The 18,865-nt window shown below is 43.5% G+C and overlaps 1 protein-coding gene and 1 long non-coding RNA gene across 6 annotated transcripts in view; one reads left to right on the top strand and one right to left on the bottom strand.

Annotated features, from left to right (window-relative positions):
- The first annotated feature begins 10 nt into the window (after positions 1–10).
- The window catches only part of CEP104 (centrosomal protein 104), a 39,562-nt gene continuing 20,707 nt past the window's right edge, over positions 11–18,865 (top strand). For 3 of the 5 annotated variants that reach the window (XR_012155534.1, XM_073316541.1, XM_073316538.1), the window contains exons 1-8: positions 11–113; positions 6,464–6,590; positions 7,735–7,908; positions 8,975–9,113; positions 14,680–14,742; positions 15,375–15,451; positions 17,519–17,687; positions 17,922–18,080. Coding sequence is in view for 4 of the 5 variants with exons in the window: in XM_073316541.1 (XP_073172642.1) it covers positions 6,478–6,590; positions 7,735–7,908; positions 8,975–9,113; positions 14,680–14,742; positions 15,375–15,451; positions 17,519–17,687; positions 17,922–18,080 (894 nt within the window). In the remaining variant the exon portion in view is untranslated. The other 2 variants (XM_073316539.1, XM_073316540.1) reach the window with 2 other exon arrangements.
- Positions 12,166–18,865, bottom strand: part of LOC140900037 (uncharacterized) — a 32,877-nt gene continuing 26,177 nt past the window's right edge. The window contains exons 2-4 of the long non-coding RNA XR_012155535.1: positions 16,856–16,954; positions 13,414–13,508; positions 12,166–12,827 (exon numbers count right to left, since the gene is read on the bottom strand). This is a non-coding gene — a long non-coding RNA (uncharacterized lncRNA). The remainder of the gene's footprint in view (positions 12,828–13,413; positions 13,509–16,855; positions 16,955–18,865) is intronic.

Below are 18,865 nucleotides of genomic sequence, written 5' to 3'. Positions count from 1 at the left end.
GCGCATGCGCAGATGTGGCCCGGCCGCGCGGCAGGATGTTGCGCATGCGCAGGGGGCGTGGACTAGGCCGGTTGCCATGGGAGCAGTGGCCCTGGCGATGGCGCCGGAGTGAAGTAGGTTGAGGGCGAGGGCTGCCGGGGAGGGGGGGTCGTTGTCCCGCTCGGGGTCCTGTCATGCCCGGGGTGAGCGGTAACGGGTGTCCTTGCCCGGCCCCGACCCCATAGGCCTGCGACTAGGGGGATCCCAGACCCGGCCGGCCTGGGCAGGGCCGTCTCCTCCCTCCTCCCCACAGCACCCCCGGGCGAGCCCCTGGCGCTTCCCTGCCGGCCTCGCGTTGCTGGGCGGGAGTCGCCGCCGCACGCTGCATTTGTCCGCCCCCGCCGGAGTCTTTGTCGAGTTTTACAACCCCCCCCTCCCCCCCCCAGCGCTTAGGGCCTGGCCCCGCGACCCTTCCCCTTTGACCGCCCTGGAGACAGAGCCTGGCTTTCACCGGGGATGAGCCGCACCCCCCCCGCTCCCGTTTCTGTGTTCAGCCCTCTGTGCAGGCGTCTCAGCAAGCTCCCCCCGCCCCCCAGTCAAGGGCGCCAGTTGGGCAGGGGAGAGCGGCCCCCCGAGTCTCAGTGCAAGCTCCCAGGTGGAGCTCTTCACCACAGCACAGGGCTCGTGTGAGGCTGTGCAAAGGAGAGGTGCCCCTCGGGCAGGGAGTCAGGATTTTGTTTACAAACAGAGGCCGGTTTCAGAGTAGCAGCCCTGTTAGTCTGTATCCGAAAAAGAACAGGAGGACTTGTGGCACCTTAGAGACTAACCAGTTTATTAGAGCATAAGCTTCCGTGGGCTACAGCCCACTTCATCGGATGCATAGAATGGAACATATAGTAAGAAGATATGTATACGTACAGGGACATGAAACAAGGGGTGTTACCATACACACTATAAGGAGAGTGATCAGGTAAGGTGAGCTATTACGGGGGGGGGACCTTTTGTAGTGATGATCAAGATGGGCCATTTCCAGCGGTTGACAAGAAAGTGTGAGGAACAGTAGGGGGGAAAATAAACATGGGGAAATAGTTTTACTTTGTGTAATGACCCATCCACTCCCAGTCTTTATTCAAGGCTAAGTAAATGGTGTCCAGTTTGCAAATTAATTCCAAGTCAGCAGTCTCTTGTTGGAGTCTGTTTTTGAAGTTTTTTTGTTGTAATATTGTGACTTTTTTTAGGTCTGTAATCGAGTGACCAAAGAGATTGAAGTGTTCTCCAACTGGTTTTTGAATGTTATAATTCTTGAGGTCTGATTTGTGTCCATTTATTCTTTTACATAGGGACTGTCCGGTTTGGCCAATGTACATGGCAGAGGGGCATTGCTGGCACATGATGGCATAGATCACATTGGTAGATGTGCAGGTGAACGAGCTTCTGATAGTGTGGCTGATGTGATTAGGCCCTATGATGATGTCCCCTGAATAGCTATGTGGACACAGTTGGCAGCAGGCTTTGTTGCAAGGATAGGTTCCTGGGTTAGTGGTTTTGTTGTGTGCTGTATGGTTGCTGGTGAGTATTTGCTTCAGGTTGCGGGGCTGTCTGTAAGCAAGGACTGGCCTGTCTCCCAAGATCTGTGAGAATGATGGGTCATCCTTCAGGATAGGTTGTAGATCCTTGATGATGCACTGGAGAGGTTCTAGTTGGGGGCTGAAGGTGACGGCTAGTGGCGTTCTGTTACTTTCTTTGTTGGGTCTGTCCTTTAGTAGGTGACTTCTGGATACTCTTCTGGCTCTGTCAATCTGTGTCTTCACTTCAGCAGATGGGTATTGTACTTGTAAGACTGCTTGATAGAGGTCTTGTAGGTGTTTGTCTCTGGCTGAGGGGTTGGAGCAAATGCGGTTGTATCGTAGAGCTTGGCTGTAGACAATGGATCGTGTGGTGTGGTCTGGATGAAAGGTGGAGGCATGTAGGTAAGTATAGCGGTGAGTAGGTTTCCGGTATAGGGTGGTGTTTATGTGACCATTGCTTATTAGCACTGTAGTGTCCAGGAAGTGGCTCTCTTGTGTGGACTGGTCCAGGCTGAGGTTGATGGTGGGATGGAAATTGTTGAAATCATGGTGGAATTCCTCAAGGACTTCTTTCCCATGGGTCCAGATGATGAATGTAGCGCAGAATAGGGGCATTAGGGGACGAGAGCTAAGGAAGCGTGGTTCTAAGTCAGCCATAAAAACGTTGGCATGCTGTGGGGCCATGCGGATACCCATAGCAGTGCCACTGATTTGAAGGTATACATTGTCCCCAAATGTGAAATAGTTATGTGAAAAAGTCACAAAGTTCAGCCACTGGGTTTGTCATGACATCATCAGGGATACTGTTCCTGACGGCTTATAGTCCATCTTTGTGTGGAGTGTTGGTGTAGAGGGCTTCTACATCCATAGTGGCTAGGATGGTGTTTTCAAGAAGATCACCAATGGATTGTAGTTTCCTCAGGAAGTCAGTGGTGTCTCAAAGATAGCTAAGAGTGCTGGTAGCGTAGGGCCTGAGGAGGGAGTCTACATAGCCAGACAATCCTGCTGTCAGGGTGCCAATGCCTGAGATGATGGGGTGTCCAGGATTTCTAGGTTTATGGATCTTGGGTAGCAGATAGAATACCCCTTCTCGGGGTTCTAGGGGTGTGTCTGTGAGGATTTGCTCTTGTGCTTTTTCAGGGAGTTGGCTGGTGATTAAATTAAAGACATGGAAGTTTAGCCTGTAAAAGAGGAATACGTCTCTGGAGAGGGGGGAGGGGTTGTGTTAGAAAGAACAGGGGATTTAGAAAAAATATAGCGAAGCACTGAGCCTAGGTTACATGCAGAAAAGGGGGAGATTTGGGGGTGTAGGTGGAAAGAAGGGGTCAGACCCAGGGCAGGGCTAGCCATGTATAGAGAGGTTCCCACTCTACCCATGGTCTTACGTGGCCCCATCACCACAGTATCTGAGGCTGTGCCTCACAACGTCTAACCTATTTCTCCTCCCAGCCTCTCGGTGAGGTAGAGCAATGCTGTTATCCCCATTGTACAGGTGGAGCACTGAGGCACACAGAGACTAAAGGCCAGATTTTCAAAGGTATTTAGGCACCTAATGAGGTTTTTCAAATGCACTTAGAAGATTTGGTGCTTTGTAAACCCCACTAGGTATCTAACTGCATCTTTGGGTGCCTAAACACCTTTGAAATTCTGTCCTTAAAGCATTGGCCTGGGGTGGGGTCAGACAGGAAGTCCATGGGGGGAGTAGAACCCAGGTCTCTCAGGGCTAGCTCCCTATCCAGCAGACCAGCCTCTCTCTCTGCTGCATGCTGCAAAAAAGAGGACTCTGATAGATGGGAGCAAAACCATGGCGGCCAGTTCTCTGAGACTCCAGCAAATGGTCCCAGGATGGATGTCATGGTTGACAGCATGAAAAGCAGCGCAGAGGTTAGGAAGGATGGAGAATGAGAGTCAGATGAGAGGAGATGACTTAACTCCCAAGGGGTGGCAGGTTCTGCCCCATGCTGGGTTGTAGAGCAATGGCTGCTGTGCAGTTTTACATTTTAACTGAAAACCATTTTGTTCAGTCATTTTTTGTTCTGAATTTGAGAAAAAGAAGGAACGAGAAAGTGTCATATAAGTATCAGATGTGTTTATGCCTCAAATTCTTAGGGTTTCAGCTGTATTGAGGCCAATTCCAGAACAAAGAACAGAAACTGCATCCACAGAGTCCATAAAGTCAATGATTGTCATGATTTGCATTATTCACTGGGCACCATCTGTGTGCTCGGCACTCTTCAGAATATGCCAGAAAATCCAGTCCCTGAGCCAATGCGTATAAAATGTGTAAATCTGGATAAGATGGCTCAGATATTTAAATATGAGGTTGTACAGTTATTGACCACACGTTTTCACATGTTCACTGTGATGTTTATAGCTCTGAGTGGAGGCACTTCTGGCAGTAGAAGTTTTACTTGATTAAGGACTAGAAGATTTGACCCTCCAACTTTCTTTCTAAAGGAAGAGCTGCCCAGAACTCCTGTGCCTGTTTGTTTTCCTTTCCTGCCTGCAGTTGCTCTGATATACCTCAGAAGTCTGTTTTTTTCTCAACTTTAAACTATAGAATTTTCTTGGTGTTTGGTTTTAAATATTCTCCTGTGAGAACTGCAACACAATTGCTGTAGTGTTGTGTTTAAGAGCCTTCTGAAAAGTAACTAGCTTTTAAACAGAAGTAAGCAGTGTTGCCAACTCTTATTATTTTTGTCATGCGTCTTATGATGATTGTTTTCCTTAAAGCTCCAGCTCCTGGAGTCAAGTGGCTATGTGATTATTTTAGCCTTCGTTCTTAAAGAAAAAAGAAGTTTTTAGTCCTCATGGCTGTGGAGAAAGCGTCAAAATGTGACCCCAAAGCACCCTAACATCTCAAAAAGCAGAAGGCAAATAAAAAGAACCCCAAATCTGTTATTTTGACATAATCTCATGATTTTAAAGCCAATCTCATGATTTTTGGGGAGCCAGATTCATCATTTTTGAACATTTGGGATTGGCAATACTGTGAAAGTGTCAGCTTCACTCCTGTTTAAGATTAGTTTCTAGTCTATTATTTATCATGAGATAATACCTCTAGAGCCCCAGGCAGGTGCATTATAAACTCAGGGGGCCCTGCCCTAGTAGGATGTTTCCAAAATTAAATGATCTACTCGAATCTTGATGAACTGCAAAAAAGTGATAGAAAGTAATCTAGATATTTCTACAGTTGTTTCAATTGTTGTATTCAAGAGTTAGTAACAAAGGATATACATTAAAATTTTAAACCTAACCAGTGTTCCTTAAGTGATTTTGACGCAAGATGTGAGAACATGTCAGTATTAGAGCTGAGTGAGTAATATTTATTAAATCCTCTGTTTTTTATATATATATATATATATAGGAATTAGATACAGTGCTCCTAATTTTGAAGTTATCTGCAGAAAACAAAAAAAAACCTAAAGTTTTCAGGTGCCTAAGTAGCCCTTGGAATCACAGTTAAAGTTGCCCCCCACTTACCAAAATCTGAAATGGCACCCCTGTGCCCTGTCCCAGGGTCACTGAGAGTTGAGGGGGCTGGAGGAGTGCAGGCTCAGAGAATGTGAGAGATGGGAAAGTGCATGTGCTGTGTTAATACTTGCCACTGTTTGCTGTGCACAAAGCATGATGAGGTGGGCTAGAAGCTTAGCAAAACTGAATTTCCTCCCAAGAGAACCATTTTAACACGTGAAAGTGGACCACAGTAATGGGTATACAGGGCAGCCCACAAGAGAATGTGTTCTGTGGTGTTAAAGCCTGCTCCAGTCACCAGTGCCAGTGGTCAGGTTGAACTCTATTTAAAATTTTTTGTGGTAGGCTCACGGACTCCCAGGATTTTGCATGTATCTCATTTTAATCTAATCATGATACATTTTATTTACTTTGTCAGATGGTATAGACCATTTATGTTAGTTTTCAGAACAGAGTGCAACTCGTGACAAACCAGTTTGTGAGAGTTTAAAACAAGGTGATGAATTTTGAGGCAGATGCTGATGAAAACTGAAAGTGTTCTACTAGGAGGGAGCATTTCTTTTACAGAGTTCACGAACTTTACAGGAGAAGGGAGCTCATCATCCCTTCCTGCCGCCTACTTTTTGTGTGAAACTACAATGTGCTCAGTTTTCAAAGATAACTTAATACATTACTTCTTAGTTATTTTGTTGCCAATTAACCTGTTTGCAGACCACTCTAAGTGCGGGAATGATGGATATGTTTTACAGACATTCTAGGAAAGCAGGTGTTACATGCTAGCTCTGTATCCTTTTCACTGTGAAATGAGTTCAGTTTTATAAGATCACTAACCAGGAGGCTGTTCTTTGATCAGAGAGATCCATGCACTTTTTTGTGCTTTTGCCCCATGAGCAACTGAGTTATGTGGAGTGTTGTGATATCAGAGGTATTTTGGTAAATCTACTTTTCTCACTTACCAGTTCCATTCATTACATAAGAACAGCCACACTGAGTCAGACGAATGGTCCATCAAGTCCAGTGTCCTGTCTTCTGACAGTGACCGTTGCCAGATGCTTTGGAGGGAATGATCAGAACAGGGCAATTTATTGAGTGATCCATTCCTTGTTGTCCAGTCCCAACTTCTAGCAGTCAGAGTTTAGGGACATCCAAAGCATAGGGTTGCATTCCTAACCATCTTGGCTAATAGTACAAAGTTCCCTCTGAGTTTGGAAGTTTTTATTGGCTTTATTAAACAATGCTAAAACTAATACCTTTAATATTAATGAGGTTTGATAGGATTTAGATTAAGAATCTGATGTGCTAGTATTTTTATTCAAGAAAGTTCCCATGAAAGTCAACAGTCATTTTGTCTGAGTAGAGACTGCTGGAGTGGGTTGTACTTATTTAGTTGTAGCTTTTATAAAATGAATTAACTTAATTTTAAAAAGTCATTGTTTTATCAGCTCAACTGTGCAGAATGCCACACAAAATTGGATTTGTAGTTATCAGTTCATCAGGACATGAAGATGGCTTCAGTGCAAAAGAACTGATGGTTCATGCACCAACGGTCAATGGATGGAGATCACCAAGGTACTGTAAGTGAAAGAGTTATTTATATTAAGGATGCGTTGAAGTGTCTCTAAAATATGAGATATAAGTAATTCACAGGGAAATAATTCTACCCTGGGTATCTGATTACATCAAAAAATAAGAAATCTAAGATAGAAAATCATGATTTTGCATAATTGCCTCTCATTCAAGATCACAAAGAGTTTGACAAAATCCAGCCCCAGTCCTGTGAACTGCTCCAGGCAGACTCCTGTGTCCACGTGAGACCCCATCAAAGTCAGCGCCCTGGTTCTGTCTGCCCAAAGCAGATTGCAGGGTGAGGGACCTCACTGGTTGTAAGAACTATGGACCAAGTTCTTTAGTTACCTTTCATCCCACACAGCTCTTATCCCCCAAAACTCCAGAGTGTTCTTAAAAGGGATACCATTAACTAGAAACAAGTCAATTTGAAAAAAAAAAAGTGATTTTGGGCACTACATCTGCCTCCAAGTCCTCCTGCCAATTTTTGTGGTTTTACAATCACTTGCCTTCTCTTATTTTTTTAATGCTTTTCTCTCCACTTCTATTGTGTGACAGGCCCACACATCCAGCAGGGTGACCTGTCTATACATACTGCTGTTAAATAAACAAAGTAAATTGAAAAAAGAGCCCCCACAACACACACACACCAAAACTTGCTGTAGTGATGTTAGCAGGGCTGCACATTTTGGTGTGCCTGGGCAAGATCTGAAACTGAGGGCCCCCACCCTGCTAAAAAAGTTACCACTGAGGGAAGGTGGGGAATTGGAGAGAGAGCCCACACTACACTCAGCCCACAGCAGGAGCTTGGCTCCTGTGTCACAGGGCTGGGCCTGGCTCTCTGGTCTGGGCTTTCCAACCTATTACATGGAGTTGCAAAGCCATTGAGGTTTGGTCTGGCTGACCCTCTATTGTGAGTGGCACTATGACCCTGCATGCCAGGCAGCAATGTCACTTGGTTTTAGGAGCCCTCTCGAACAAGGGACCTGGGCAAGCTGTCCCTCCTCCCCCCATCCTTCCCAGCATGGCTCTGAATATTAGGGACTACTTGTAGCAATAAGAGAGAAACAATTTTTAGACAAAGTGTGATTCAAGTTGGCAATAACTCTTTAAGAAGATGACTATTGAAAATTTTCTTTACTTTCAGACTCTGCCAGTATCCGCAAGAAATCGTCCTTCAGATGGTGGAGAGATGTCGAGTTCGAAAGCTGCAATTACTCGCTCACCAGTATATGATTTCAAGCAAAATTGAGTTCTACATTAGTGAAAATCTGCCTGAGTACTTTGCACCATATCAGTCAGAGAGGTTTCGCAGACTGGGGTAAGTCAAAAGGTGCTAAATGATAGTGTCACTTTAATCAGAAAGGTAAGATTTGGGAAGGGAGTGGTATGTTAGTCACTGGTAAAATGTTGATGTGATGTTAAGGAAATAGGGAAGGGAAATTCTGTCCCCCAGTTGCATCTGTGGAATGCTACGGTAATAAAGTTGAAGTCACTCGAATTGTATGGGTGCAACTGAGGACAACATTTTTCCCTGGACTTTCAGAACACACATGACAGCTGCATTCTTTTCTGTGGTTTTTATTAAACATGGATATAGACATCCAACTAGACTTATTGACCAATATCTCTCAGTATACAAGCTGACATGTCATCTTTTTAAATATGCATGTGGAGCAGGCACAGTTGTTGAAAGAAGAAAAATCTATAAAAAAACAGTATGTATTAAGTCCTGTGTTGTTGTTATTTATTTGTATTGTGGTAGTACTTAGAAGCCCCAGTTGTAAGCCTCACTGTGCTAGGTGCCATACAAAAACATGACAAAAATATGATCCATGTCCCAAAGACCTTATACTCTAAGTACATGATTTCAATTTTAATATCTTCAGATAGAAAAGTCCTTTTTATTGCAGTTTTAAAGGGATGGTGGTTGCCATAACTTCAGGTGGTTTTATGCATCCCTGTTCTCTGGTATTCTATTAATAGTTGAGCATATTTAACACATCAGCTCTTTTAATACATAGGCCCCAGTGCTGCAATTGTGTCCATATGTGTGGCTGCCGGAGTAGAACCCCAAAGGTTCACTCACATGTTTTCTCAATGCAGGCTCAGCGCTGTGGGGCTTATTCTACTGAATTGATATAGGAAGTGATCCAAAGCCCCTGGAACTCAGTGTCAAAACGTCTTTTGATTTCAGTGCACTTTGAATTAAGTCTGTAGAGTGCTTTTTTAAAAAGAGAAATGGCATTCTTTATTTCAGTTCTCAATACCATTTTAAATCTTATCAAAATACTAATTTGAATGGATGTTCTATATTAACAAAATATATTTTACTTATTTGCACGTTTTTACACATTCCATCTGCCTTATCAATTTTCTTTCTACAGTTATGTCTCTCTCTCAGACAATGAGAAGACTGGGTACAAAGCACGGGAGCTGAAGTCAGTCTACGTGGATGCAGTAGGACAGTATCTAAAACTCACTTTCCATAAAAATTACATCAATAGATACAACTTATACAGTCAGGTAAGATTAATTAAAATGGTGACTTGATGGTCTAGACAATATTGCAGTTGTCCAAGACGGCCATAGCAAAATGCTGCCTTGATTTATAAAACTAAAATTGCCAGTGGGAAGTTGTTGTGAATGAGTAATTCTCAGAAAAATGTCAATTAAAAGTCTGGTGTCTCTTTTCTTTAATGTGCAAATTATTAGCTTCAATTAGCTTCAATATATAGGATTCTAAAGATTTCTATACTACACTTAAGACATTTGGATATAATCGAGAGCTTTCGTTTGGCACATTTTCATCCAAGCATTGCATTGTATATTAAGAGTATAGATAATATCTGAAGGTAAAAGTTCTCTTGCTGGCTGCTCTTCTGTCAGATTGGCCAGAAGTGGTATTCAGTGTATCCAGAACAGATTAATCAAATGTGCAGTTCTATGCTGTTTTTCATTTTGCGCTCTGAGTGCTTATTGTATAATACAGGCAAGACAATTAAGTAGTTACACTGCACATCTATCCAAAATGAAAGAAGCTGAGAATCACCCTCTCTAACTTTGCATACTTATGCTGTGTATGAATCAGACTTATGTCTACACTACGAAATTAGGTCGAATTTATAGAAGTAGTATTTTTAGAAATCGTTTTTATATAGTCAATTGTGTGTGTCCCCACACAAAATGCTCTAAGTGCATTCAGTGCATTAACTTGGCGGAGTGCTTCCACAGTACCGACGCTAGCGTCGACTTCCAGAGTGTTGCACTGTGGGTAGCTATCCCACAGTTCCCGCTGCCCATTGGAATTCTGGGTTGAGATCCCAATGCCTGATGGGGCAAAAAACATTGTCACTGGTGGTTCTGGGTATGTCATCAGGCCCTCCCTCCCTCTGTGAAAGCAACGGCAGACAATTGTTTCACGCCTTTTTTCCTGAGTTACCTGTGCAGACTCCGTACCATGGCAAGCATGGAGCCCGCTCAGCTCACTGTCACCGTATGTCTCCTGGGTGCTGGCAGACGCGGTACTGCATTGCTACACAGCAGCAGCAACCCATTGCCTTGTGGCAGCAGATGGTACAATAGGCCTGAAAACCATCCTCCTCATGTCCGAGATGCTCCTGGCCGCCTCGGTAAGGTCGGTCAGGAGCGCCTGGGCAGATATGGGCTCAGGGACTAAATTAGGAGTGACTCGATCAGGTAATTCTCTTTAGTCCTGCAGGCAGTCCTATTGTACCATCTTATGGTGAGCAGGCAGGAGGTGTGGATGGCTTGCAGTCCTTCTCCACCGTCTGCTGCCAGCCAAAGATGTAAAAGATAGATGGAGTGGATCAAAACAAAAAATAGACCAGATTTGTTTTGTATTCATTTGCTCCCCACTCCCTCCATGAAGTCCTGCCTGAAATATCAGAGGGAGGGATAGCTTAGTGGGTTGAGCATTGGCCTGCTAAACCCAGGCTTTTGAGTTCAATCCTTGAGGGGGTCATTCTGTGTGACTGTTGTTTTTGTTTCTCCTTGATGTAAAGCCACCCCCTTTGTTGATTTTAATTCCCTATAAGCCAACCCTGTAAGCCATGTCGTCAGTCGCCCCCCCTCCGTCAGAGCAATGGCAGACAATCGTTCCGCGCCTTTTTTCTGTGCAGACGCCATACCACAGCAAGCATGGAGGCCGCTCAGATCATTTTGGCAATTAGGAGCACATTAAACACCACGTGCATTATCCAGCAGTATATGCAGCACCAGAACCTGGCAAAGTGAAACCGGGTGAGTAGGCGACGTCAGCATGGTGACGAGAATGATGAGGACATGGACACAGACTTCTCTCAAAGCACGGGGCCCTGGCAATGCAGGCATTATGGTGCTAATGGGGCAGGTTCATGCCGCGGAACACCGATTCTGGGCGCCGGGAAACAAGCGCAGACTGGTGGGACCGCATAGTGTTGCAGGTCTGGGACGATTCCCAGTGGCTGCGAAACTTTCGCATGCGTAAGGGCGCTTTCATGGAACTTTGTGACTTGGTTTCCCCTCTCCTGAAGCGCATGAATACCAAGATGAGAGCAGCCCTCACAGTTGAGAAGCGAGTGGCAATAGCCCTGTGGAAGCTTGCAACGCCAGACAGCTACTGGTCAGTTGGGAATCAATTTGGAGTGGGCAAATCTACTGTGGGGGCTGCTGTGATGCAAGTAGCCAACGCAATCAAAGATCTGCTGATATCAACGATAATGACCCTGGGAAAAGGGGCCGGTCATAGCGGATGGCTTTGCTGCAATGGGATTCTCTAATTGTGGTGGGGCGATAGACGGAACCCATATCCCTATCTTGGCACCAGAGCACCAAGCCGGCAAGTACATAAATCGCAAGGGATACTTTTCAATAGTGCTGCAAGCACTGATGGATCACAAGGGACGTTTCACCAACATCAACGTGGGATGGCCAGGAAAGGTACATGACGCTTGCATCTTCAGGAACTCTGGTCTGTTTCAAAAGCTGCAGGAAGGGACTTTATTCCCAGACCAGAAAATAACTGTTGGGGATGTTGAAATGCCTATAGTTATCCTTGGGGACCCAGCCTACCCCTTAATGCCATGGCTCATGAAGCTGTACACAGGCAGCCTGGACAGTAGTCAGGAGCTGTTCAACTACAGGCTGAGCAAGTGCAGAATGGTGGTAGAATGTGCATTTGGACGTTTAAAAGCGCGCTGGCGCAGTTACTGACTCAGAGCTCAGCGAAACCAATATTCCCACTGTTATTACTGCTTGCTGTGCGCTCCACAATATCTGTGAGAGTAAGGGGGAGACGTTTATGGCGGGGTGGGAAGTTGAGGCAAATCGCCTGGCCACTGGTTACGCGCAGCCGGACACCAGGGCGGTTAGAAGAGCACAGGAGGGCGTGGTGCGCATCAGAGAAGCTTTGAAAACCAGTTTCATGACTGGCCAGGCTACGGAGTGAAAGTTCTGTTTGTTTCTCCTTGATGAACCCCCCGCCCCTTGGTTCACTCTACTTCCCTGTAAGCTAACCACCCTCCCCTCCCTTTGATCACCGCTTGCAGAGGCAATAAAGTCATTGTTGCTTCACATTCATGCACCGTTTATTAATTCATCACACAAATAGGGGGATAACTGCCAAGGTAGCCCGGGAGGGGTGGTGGAGGAGAGAAGCACTGGGAGGGGTGAGGATGGAAGGACAAGGCCACACAGCACTTTGAAAGTTTAAAACTTTAAAACTTATTGAATGCCAGCCTTCTGTTGCTTGGGCAGTCCTCTGGGGTGGAGTGGCTGGGTGGCCAGAGGGCCCCCCCCCACGTTCTTGGGCGTCTGGGTGAGGAGGCTATGGAACTTGGGGAGGAGGGCGGTTGGTTACACAGGGGCTGTAGTGGCGGTCTGTGCTCCAGCTGCCTTTCCTGCAGCTCAACCATATGCTGGAGCATATTAGTTTGATCCACCAGCAGACTCAGCATTGAATCCTGCCTCCTCTCATCACGCTGCCACCACCTTTCAGCTTCAGCCCTCTCTTCAGCCCACCACTTACTCTCCTCAGCCCACCACCTCTCCTCCCGATCATTTTGTGCTTTCCTGCACTCTGACATTGTCTGCCTCCATGCATTCGTCCGTGCTCTGTCAGTGTGTGAGCTCAGAGCATGAGCTCAGAGAACATTTCATCACGAGTGCGTTTTTTTTGCCTTCTAATCTTCACTAGCCTCTGGGAAGGAGAAGATCCTGTGATCCTTGAAACACATGCAGCTAGTGGAGGAAAAAAAAAAGGGACAGTGGTATTTAAAAAGACACATTTTATAGAACAATGGGTACACTCTTTCACTGTAAACCTTGCTGTTAACATTACATACATAGCACATGTGCTTTCGTTACAAGGTCGCATTTTGCCTCCCCCCACCACGTGGCTAGCCCCTCACCCCTTCCCCCTCCCCATGGCTAACAGTGGGGAACGTTTCTGTTCAGCCACAGGCAAACAGCCCAGCAGGAACAGCACCTCTGAATGTCCCCTTAAGAAAAGCACCCTATTTCAACCAGGTGACCATGAATGATATCACTCTCCTGAGGATAACACAGAGAGAGAAAGAACGGATGTTGGTTAAATGTCAGCAAACATACACTGCAATGCTTTGTTCTACAATGATTCCCGAGTACGTGCTACTGGCCTGGTGTGGCAAAGTGTCCTACCATGGTGGACGGAATAAGGCTGTCCTCTCCAGAAACCTTTTGCAAAGGCTTTGGGAGTACATCCAGGAGAGCCGCAAACGCCAGGGCAAATTAATCATTAAACATGCTTGCTTTAAACCATGTATACTATTTTAAAAGGTACACTCACCAGAGGTCTCTTCTCCGCCTGGTGGGTCTGAGAGGCAGCTTTGGGTGGGTTCGTGGGGTACTGGCTCCAGGTCCAGGGTGAGAAATAGTTCCTGGCTGTCGGGAAAACCAGTTTCTCCACTTGCTTGCTATGAGCTATCTACAGCTTCATCATCATCATCTTCCTCATCCTCAAAACCTGATTCTGTGTTGCCTCCATCTCCATTGAAGGAGTCAAACAACACGTCTGGGATAGTGGTGGCTGAACCCCCTAAAATGGCATGCAGCTCATCATAGAAGCAGCATGTTTGGGGCTCTGACCTGGAGCGGCCATTTGCCTCTCTGGTTTTCTGGTAGGCTTGCCTCAGCTCCCTAAGTTTCATGTGGCACTGCTTCAGGTCCCTGTTATGGCCTCTGTCCTTCATGCCCTGGGAGATTTTGACAAATGTTTTGGCATTTCGAAAACTGGAACGGAGTTCTGATAGCACAGATTCCTCTCCCCATACAGCGATCAGATCCCTTACCTCCCGTTCAGTCCATGCTGGAGCTCTTTTGTGATTCTGGGACTCCATCATGGTCACCTCTGCTGATGAGCTCTGCACTCACCTGCAGCTTGCCACGCTGGCCAAACAGGAAATTGAAATTCAAAAGTTCGCGGGCCTTTTCCTGTCTACCTGGCCAGTGCATCTGAGTTGAGAGTGCTGTTCAGAGCAGTCACAATGGAGCACTCTGGGATAGGTCCGGGAGGCCAATACCGTCTACTTGCATCCACAGTACCCCAAATTTGACCCAGCAAGGCCAATTTCAGTGCTAATCCCCTTGTCGGGTGGAGTAAGGAAATCGATTTTAAGAGCCCTTTAAGTCGAAAAAAGGGCTTTGTCATGTGGACGGGTGCCAGGTTAAATCGATATAACGCTGCTAAATTCAACCTCAACTCCTAGTGTCGACCAGGGCTTATGGCCCTAAAAGGGGAGTAGCAGACCACTACACCATGTTTCTAGCCAAGTTACCTTTAGCTAATTTAATAACAAATTGTTGAACATATGCATCTTACTCTTACAATGAGCTCTTGCCTATATATATTTGGGTGCATAGGGCCCATAGACTCTCTATGAATTTAAGTAATTCACTACTAGATAATTTTCAGTAAGTGATCAAAAATATTTTAGAGGTGCCAGCACAAGCTGTGTAATGGCTCAGTGCATGTTATATAATGATGTTGTTCAAGTCTTCATAAAATACAAGTAAAGTAATAGTGGTCTTGTATTTCTTTTTAATTCTACCTTAGGTTGCTCTGGTAGCAATAAATATAATTGGGGAACCTGCAGACTACAGCAATGACAGCAATAACGTAAGTATATAAAGTAAATTACGGAAGAAAGTTTCCATCTCAAACATAGACTGTCCATTGGATGTTGCTACACATACTTAATAATGATGTGCTTCACCTAATGTAGGGTGCCTTTTGATTTTTGTTGTTGTTACATTAGTGTTGTTTAAACAGAGCTGTCATGCACTTATTTTCTGTTTTTTGGTTGGTTGTTCTTTTTAATGTAATTTTGAAAAGAAATTCCATTTGGAAGAAGTAAACCAAAATAGCATAACGGAACTGAGTATGTTTGGAACAAATGCTGCTGTTCTCTTATAGTACAGTAAATATAAATGATAGCGTTTTTTATTTTAAAACTTACTGTGTAATTTGCATATAATAGTTTTGCCATGTTTGCTTTTTACTGTTGTGCTAAACAAAACTAGTATTTTGTCAGAGATGTAGTAAAAACTCTAACATTGTGAGACCTTGTTATATATGTGAGTTTGTTTGAAGATACTGTTAATTCAACTTAGTTATTTAAGTCTAAAAATAGAGGCATAGAAAAAGGCATGACATGATGTCTCACATTTAATTTTAATTGTTTGACTCTATAGTTTCTATCCTGTTCACAAAAAAATTGGTGACATTTCATTAACCTTTTTCTTTCAAAGCCTTCAAGAGAGAAGCTGATTGACCATTATCTTGGGAACAATCTAGATGACCTAACCTTAGATGGAACATACCTTCGGTAAGATTTCTCTGCTGAGATTTGGATCAGAGGAGTTAATAAAACTAGTGACCCGATGAGCTATAATTATAAACAATTTTAGGTGCCAAAACTTTGTCATTTCCAAGCTGTGAATTGTGCTGATTATTGTTGAACTTCAGCACTTAATTATGTCTTACATGCTTAGTGAATGAACAGAGTGCAGTCACATTCTGTTGGGTCTTTTCTTCATCAGCTACCCTTGTGTCTTATATCTCAGAAACGTTGTTCCTTAAATGCAAAATTTGAACCCAAGCGGTTGTTACAGAATTGATAGCACTAGCTATTCTTCTTGGCGTCTTGTTAACCAGCCCAACTTTAACTACTATTCATCCTATTTTCCTGTTTAACATTTACAGTGTGGTTGCCATCACAACATGTATGCTGGCTGTCAGGGATTCAACCAATGTGGCGGCACTGCAAATTTGGCCAGTGGTAGTTCTTCTATCAGGTGACAGATGAGGAGAGTAGTTTGGCTAACAGACTAGCCTATACTCTCCAGAAGCTAGCTAGATCTCTGAGTCTTACTGAGTTACTCTCCTATCGATAATATTGTCATAGCAAACAGCCATGTCAGAGAGCACTAACTGTTTCTCAGTTAGGCTTTTTAGGCTGCATAATTACATGGCCCACATATTTCAAACCTCTACAAAAGCCATACAAATTGTGCCTACAGAAGCCCTCTTTTGGGCACGCAGATCAAGTAACTGACTCAGTTTGTATGCTAGTAAATGTGCAGTTACTTGATTTACACACATGTTGGTTTTTGCATGTGTTGGCGGTGTATGAACAATCTGTGTCCATTGCATAGGATTTTGATACTTTGGCCTACAATACTTCCTGCTTGTTCTGATCAAATTGATCCAATCTTAGCATTATTTGTTCAGAATAATCAGCAGATTATGAATTACCTGTATGACAACTAGAGGTCATATCATTGCATGCCTAGTACACAAAAACACTCTATCAGAATAACACAATATTTTAGTTTTCAGGAATCTTATATTTCTGGATCTTTTTTCTTTGTTCATTTTAAAAATGTTAGCATCTCACTTAAAAGAAGAGACTGTTACTCTCAGTCATAAATTCATATATTTTTAAGGTCAGAAGGAACCATTGTGATCGTCTAGGATTCTAGTCTGAACTGTATAACACAGACCTTACAGAAATTACTGGGTGAAATACTATCAAACCCCTATTTTGTGGTTGGGTTAGAGAATATATGTTTAGAAAGACATCCAGTTGTCATTTAAAGACTTAAATGATGGAGAATCTACCATGTTCCTTGATAAGATGTTCTAGTGGTTAATTTCCCTTGTAAGTAGAAGGCATTTTCTTTTGAATAAAAGACAATTTTCTGTGGACACTGACAAACTGTTTACTTACTAACATCACTGCAGTCCATACCAACATCGACTAGTGCTAGAGGCGGCATTTTCCAGTTTATCTGATTTGAAGGAAGAAGCACCTCAAATTGGATCTGGGCTGGGAGGACAAGGTTTTGGTGAATGATGGAAATAACAGGAGTATAATAATTAGCTATTACCTAGTACTTTAAACCTTCAGAGCCGTTATAAACATTACAACAGACATCTGCTCTTCTTCCTTAGAAAATCTCAATGACCAGAGTCTTGAGGAGCTCTTTCATTTACATAGAAGTGTGATAATTTAATCATATAGATGTCACTGAAAACAACAGATCACATCAAAGTCTCGTTAGTGGTAGGTCTAGAACATTGAGTTAGGGGATAACATATCCAGTAAACTTCAATGTAGAGTAAAATGGAAAATATACATTTGCTTAAATGTTATTGAACCCAACAGAAGAAATAACTCTTACAAGAGCTAAACTTGTATTTCAAAGTAAAACAGGAAAAATGTGACTTTGATGAGCCATTTAAAATAAGTGAGATCCACAGTATATTGAAGAATGAGAAAAAAATAATTGTCATCTTAATATATATTAATCTTCTCACAGCAAAAAGAGAAGGAATATATGTAGCTGGTGCTTCAGATTAACCTCAAAAAAATATATATATATTTCTCCAGAAAACCTGACTCTATTTCACCACTGGATGATTTGGCTTTTGATATGTACCAGGATCCGGAAGTTGCTCAGATAATTCGTAAACTGGATGAGAAAAAGCATGAAGCTGTCCGTCATGAACGTTATGACTATGCCAAGAAACTCAAACAAGCTATTGCTGATTTGCAAAAGGTACTGTTTAATAACCGTCATGTCACAAATCCATGAGTTTTTCATTTGTCCATAAGATGGTCCTCAATCTTTGCAGTAAAATGCATTTTTGGTGGCTGCAGGTCACCCCTCTGATGTGTTTAAAAATAACAAATGAAGAGTCAGACAATTGAGTTTTACAGGCTGGAATTCTATATACATTTAAAAGAATGTGATTTCCAGCAACCTTAATGACATGAAAGCACCATTTTTCAGGTTGGGGAACGACTCGGGCGGTATGAGGTAGAAAAGCGCTGTGCTGTAGAGAAGGAAGATTATGATCTTGCTAAACAGAAGAAACAGCAGATGGAAGAGTACCGCCTGAAGGTGTATCAGCAACTGGAGCTGCACAACCTTCTGGATCCAGAGCTGATGGTAGGGATCACTAGTCATAATATAAAAATAAACACATGGTGGCTTGACTCATAGGGCTTTATCAAGTGGTATTATATGTATCTGAGAAGCTAAAATAAACTCAAGGGATAGGACTCATTAGGTAATTGTCAGAGTATTTTTGTTAACTTTATTTTTTTTACTTGGATTGTTTGTTGCTCACATAGCATCAGACGTTGGCTTTCTCTGCTGTTGATCTGTACTCATCTAGTTTTTCCAGCCATATACACTTAGTGGTCTATAAATAATAATGAAAAGGCACTAACAATCACAGTTACACTAGAAATACTCACATGTTTTGTCTAATTTAAAGGCCATCCAGCATAGAGTCACAGATTTTCAAGGATAAAAGAGACCATTAGATCACTTAGTCTGACCTAAATGTAATCAAGACACGTGGCTTTCTCATATTACTAAGCACCTCTTGTTGTTGCTAACGTACATGCATAAAGGGCTTCTGGTGGCTTGACTGCAAACCACAGGAGTTCAAAATGAGGGCATACCACAATCCCAAGGGGTATTTATAGCTTGAAAAGCTATTGGGAAACCATTATTTGCCAATTAGGTGAGGCTCCTTATAATCTGTAGTCTTCTCCCTTGTGTTGCTTTGCTGTTATGCCAGACACCTGCATTTAGAGCCACAATTTCCACTGATTTTTATAAGTGACGTTGTGTTGGTTCGAAAGCAGCTGATGTAGTAGTGGTGACTGAGCTTCACTTTCAGCATTTTAGTTTGAAGCCATGTCCGGAAATCTGATTGTACAAAA

This window comes from Lepidochelys kempii, chromosome 18, assembly GCF_965140265.1.
Source record: "Lepidochelys kempii isolate rLepKem1 chromosome 18, rLepKem1.hap2, whole genome shotgun sequence".
Taxonomy (NCBI): domain Eukaryota; kingdom Metazoa; phylum Chordata; order Testudines; family Cheloniidae; genus Lepidochelys; species Lepidochelys kempii.
The sequence above is the reverse complement of the archived record's forward strand: the minus strand, read 5'-3'. Positions and strand labels throughout refer to the sequence as shown.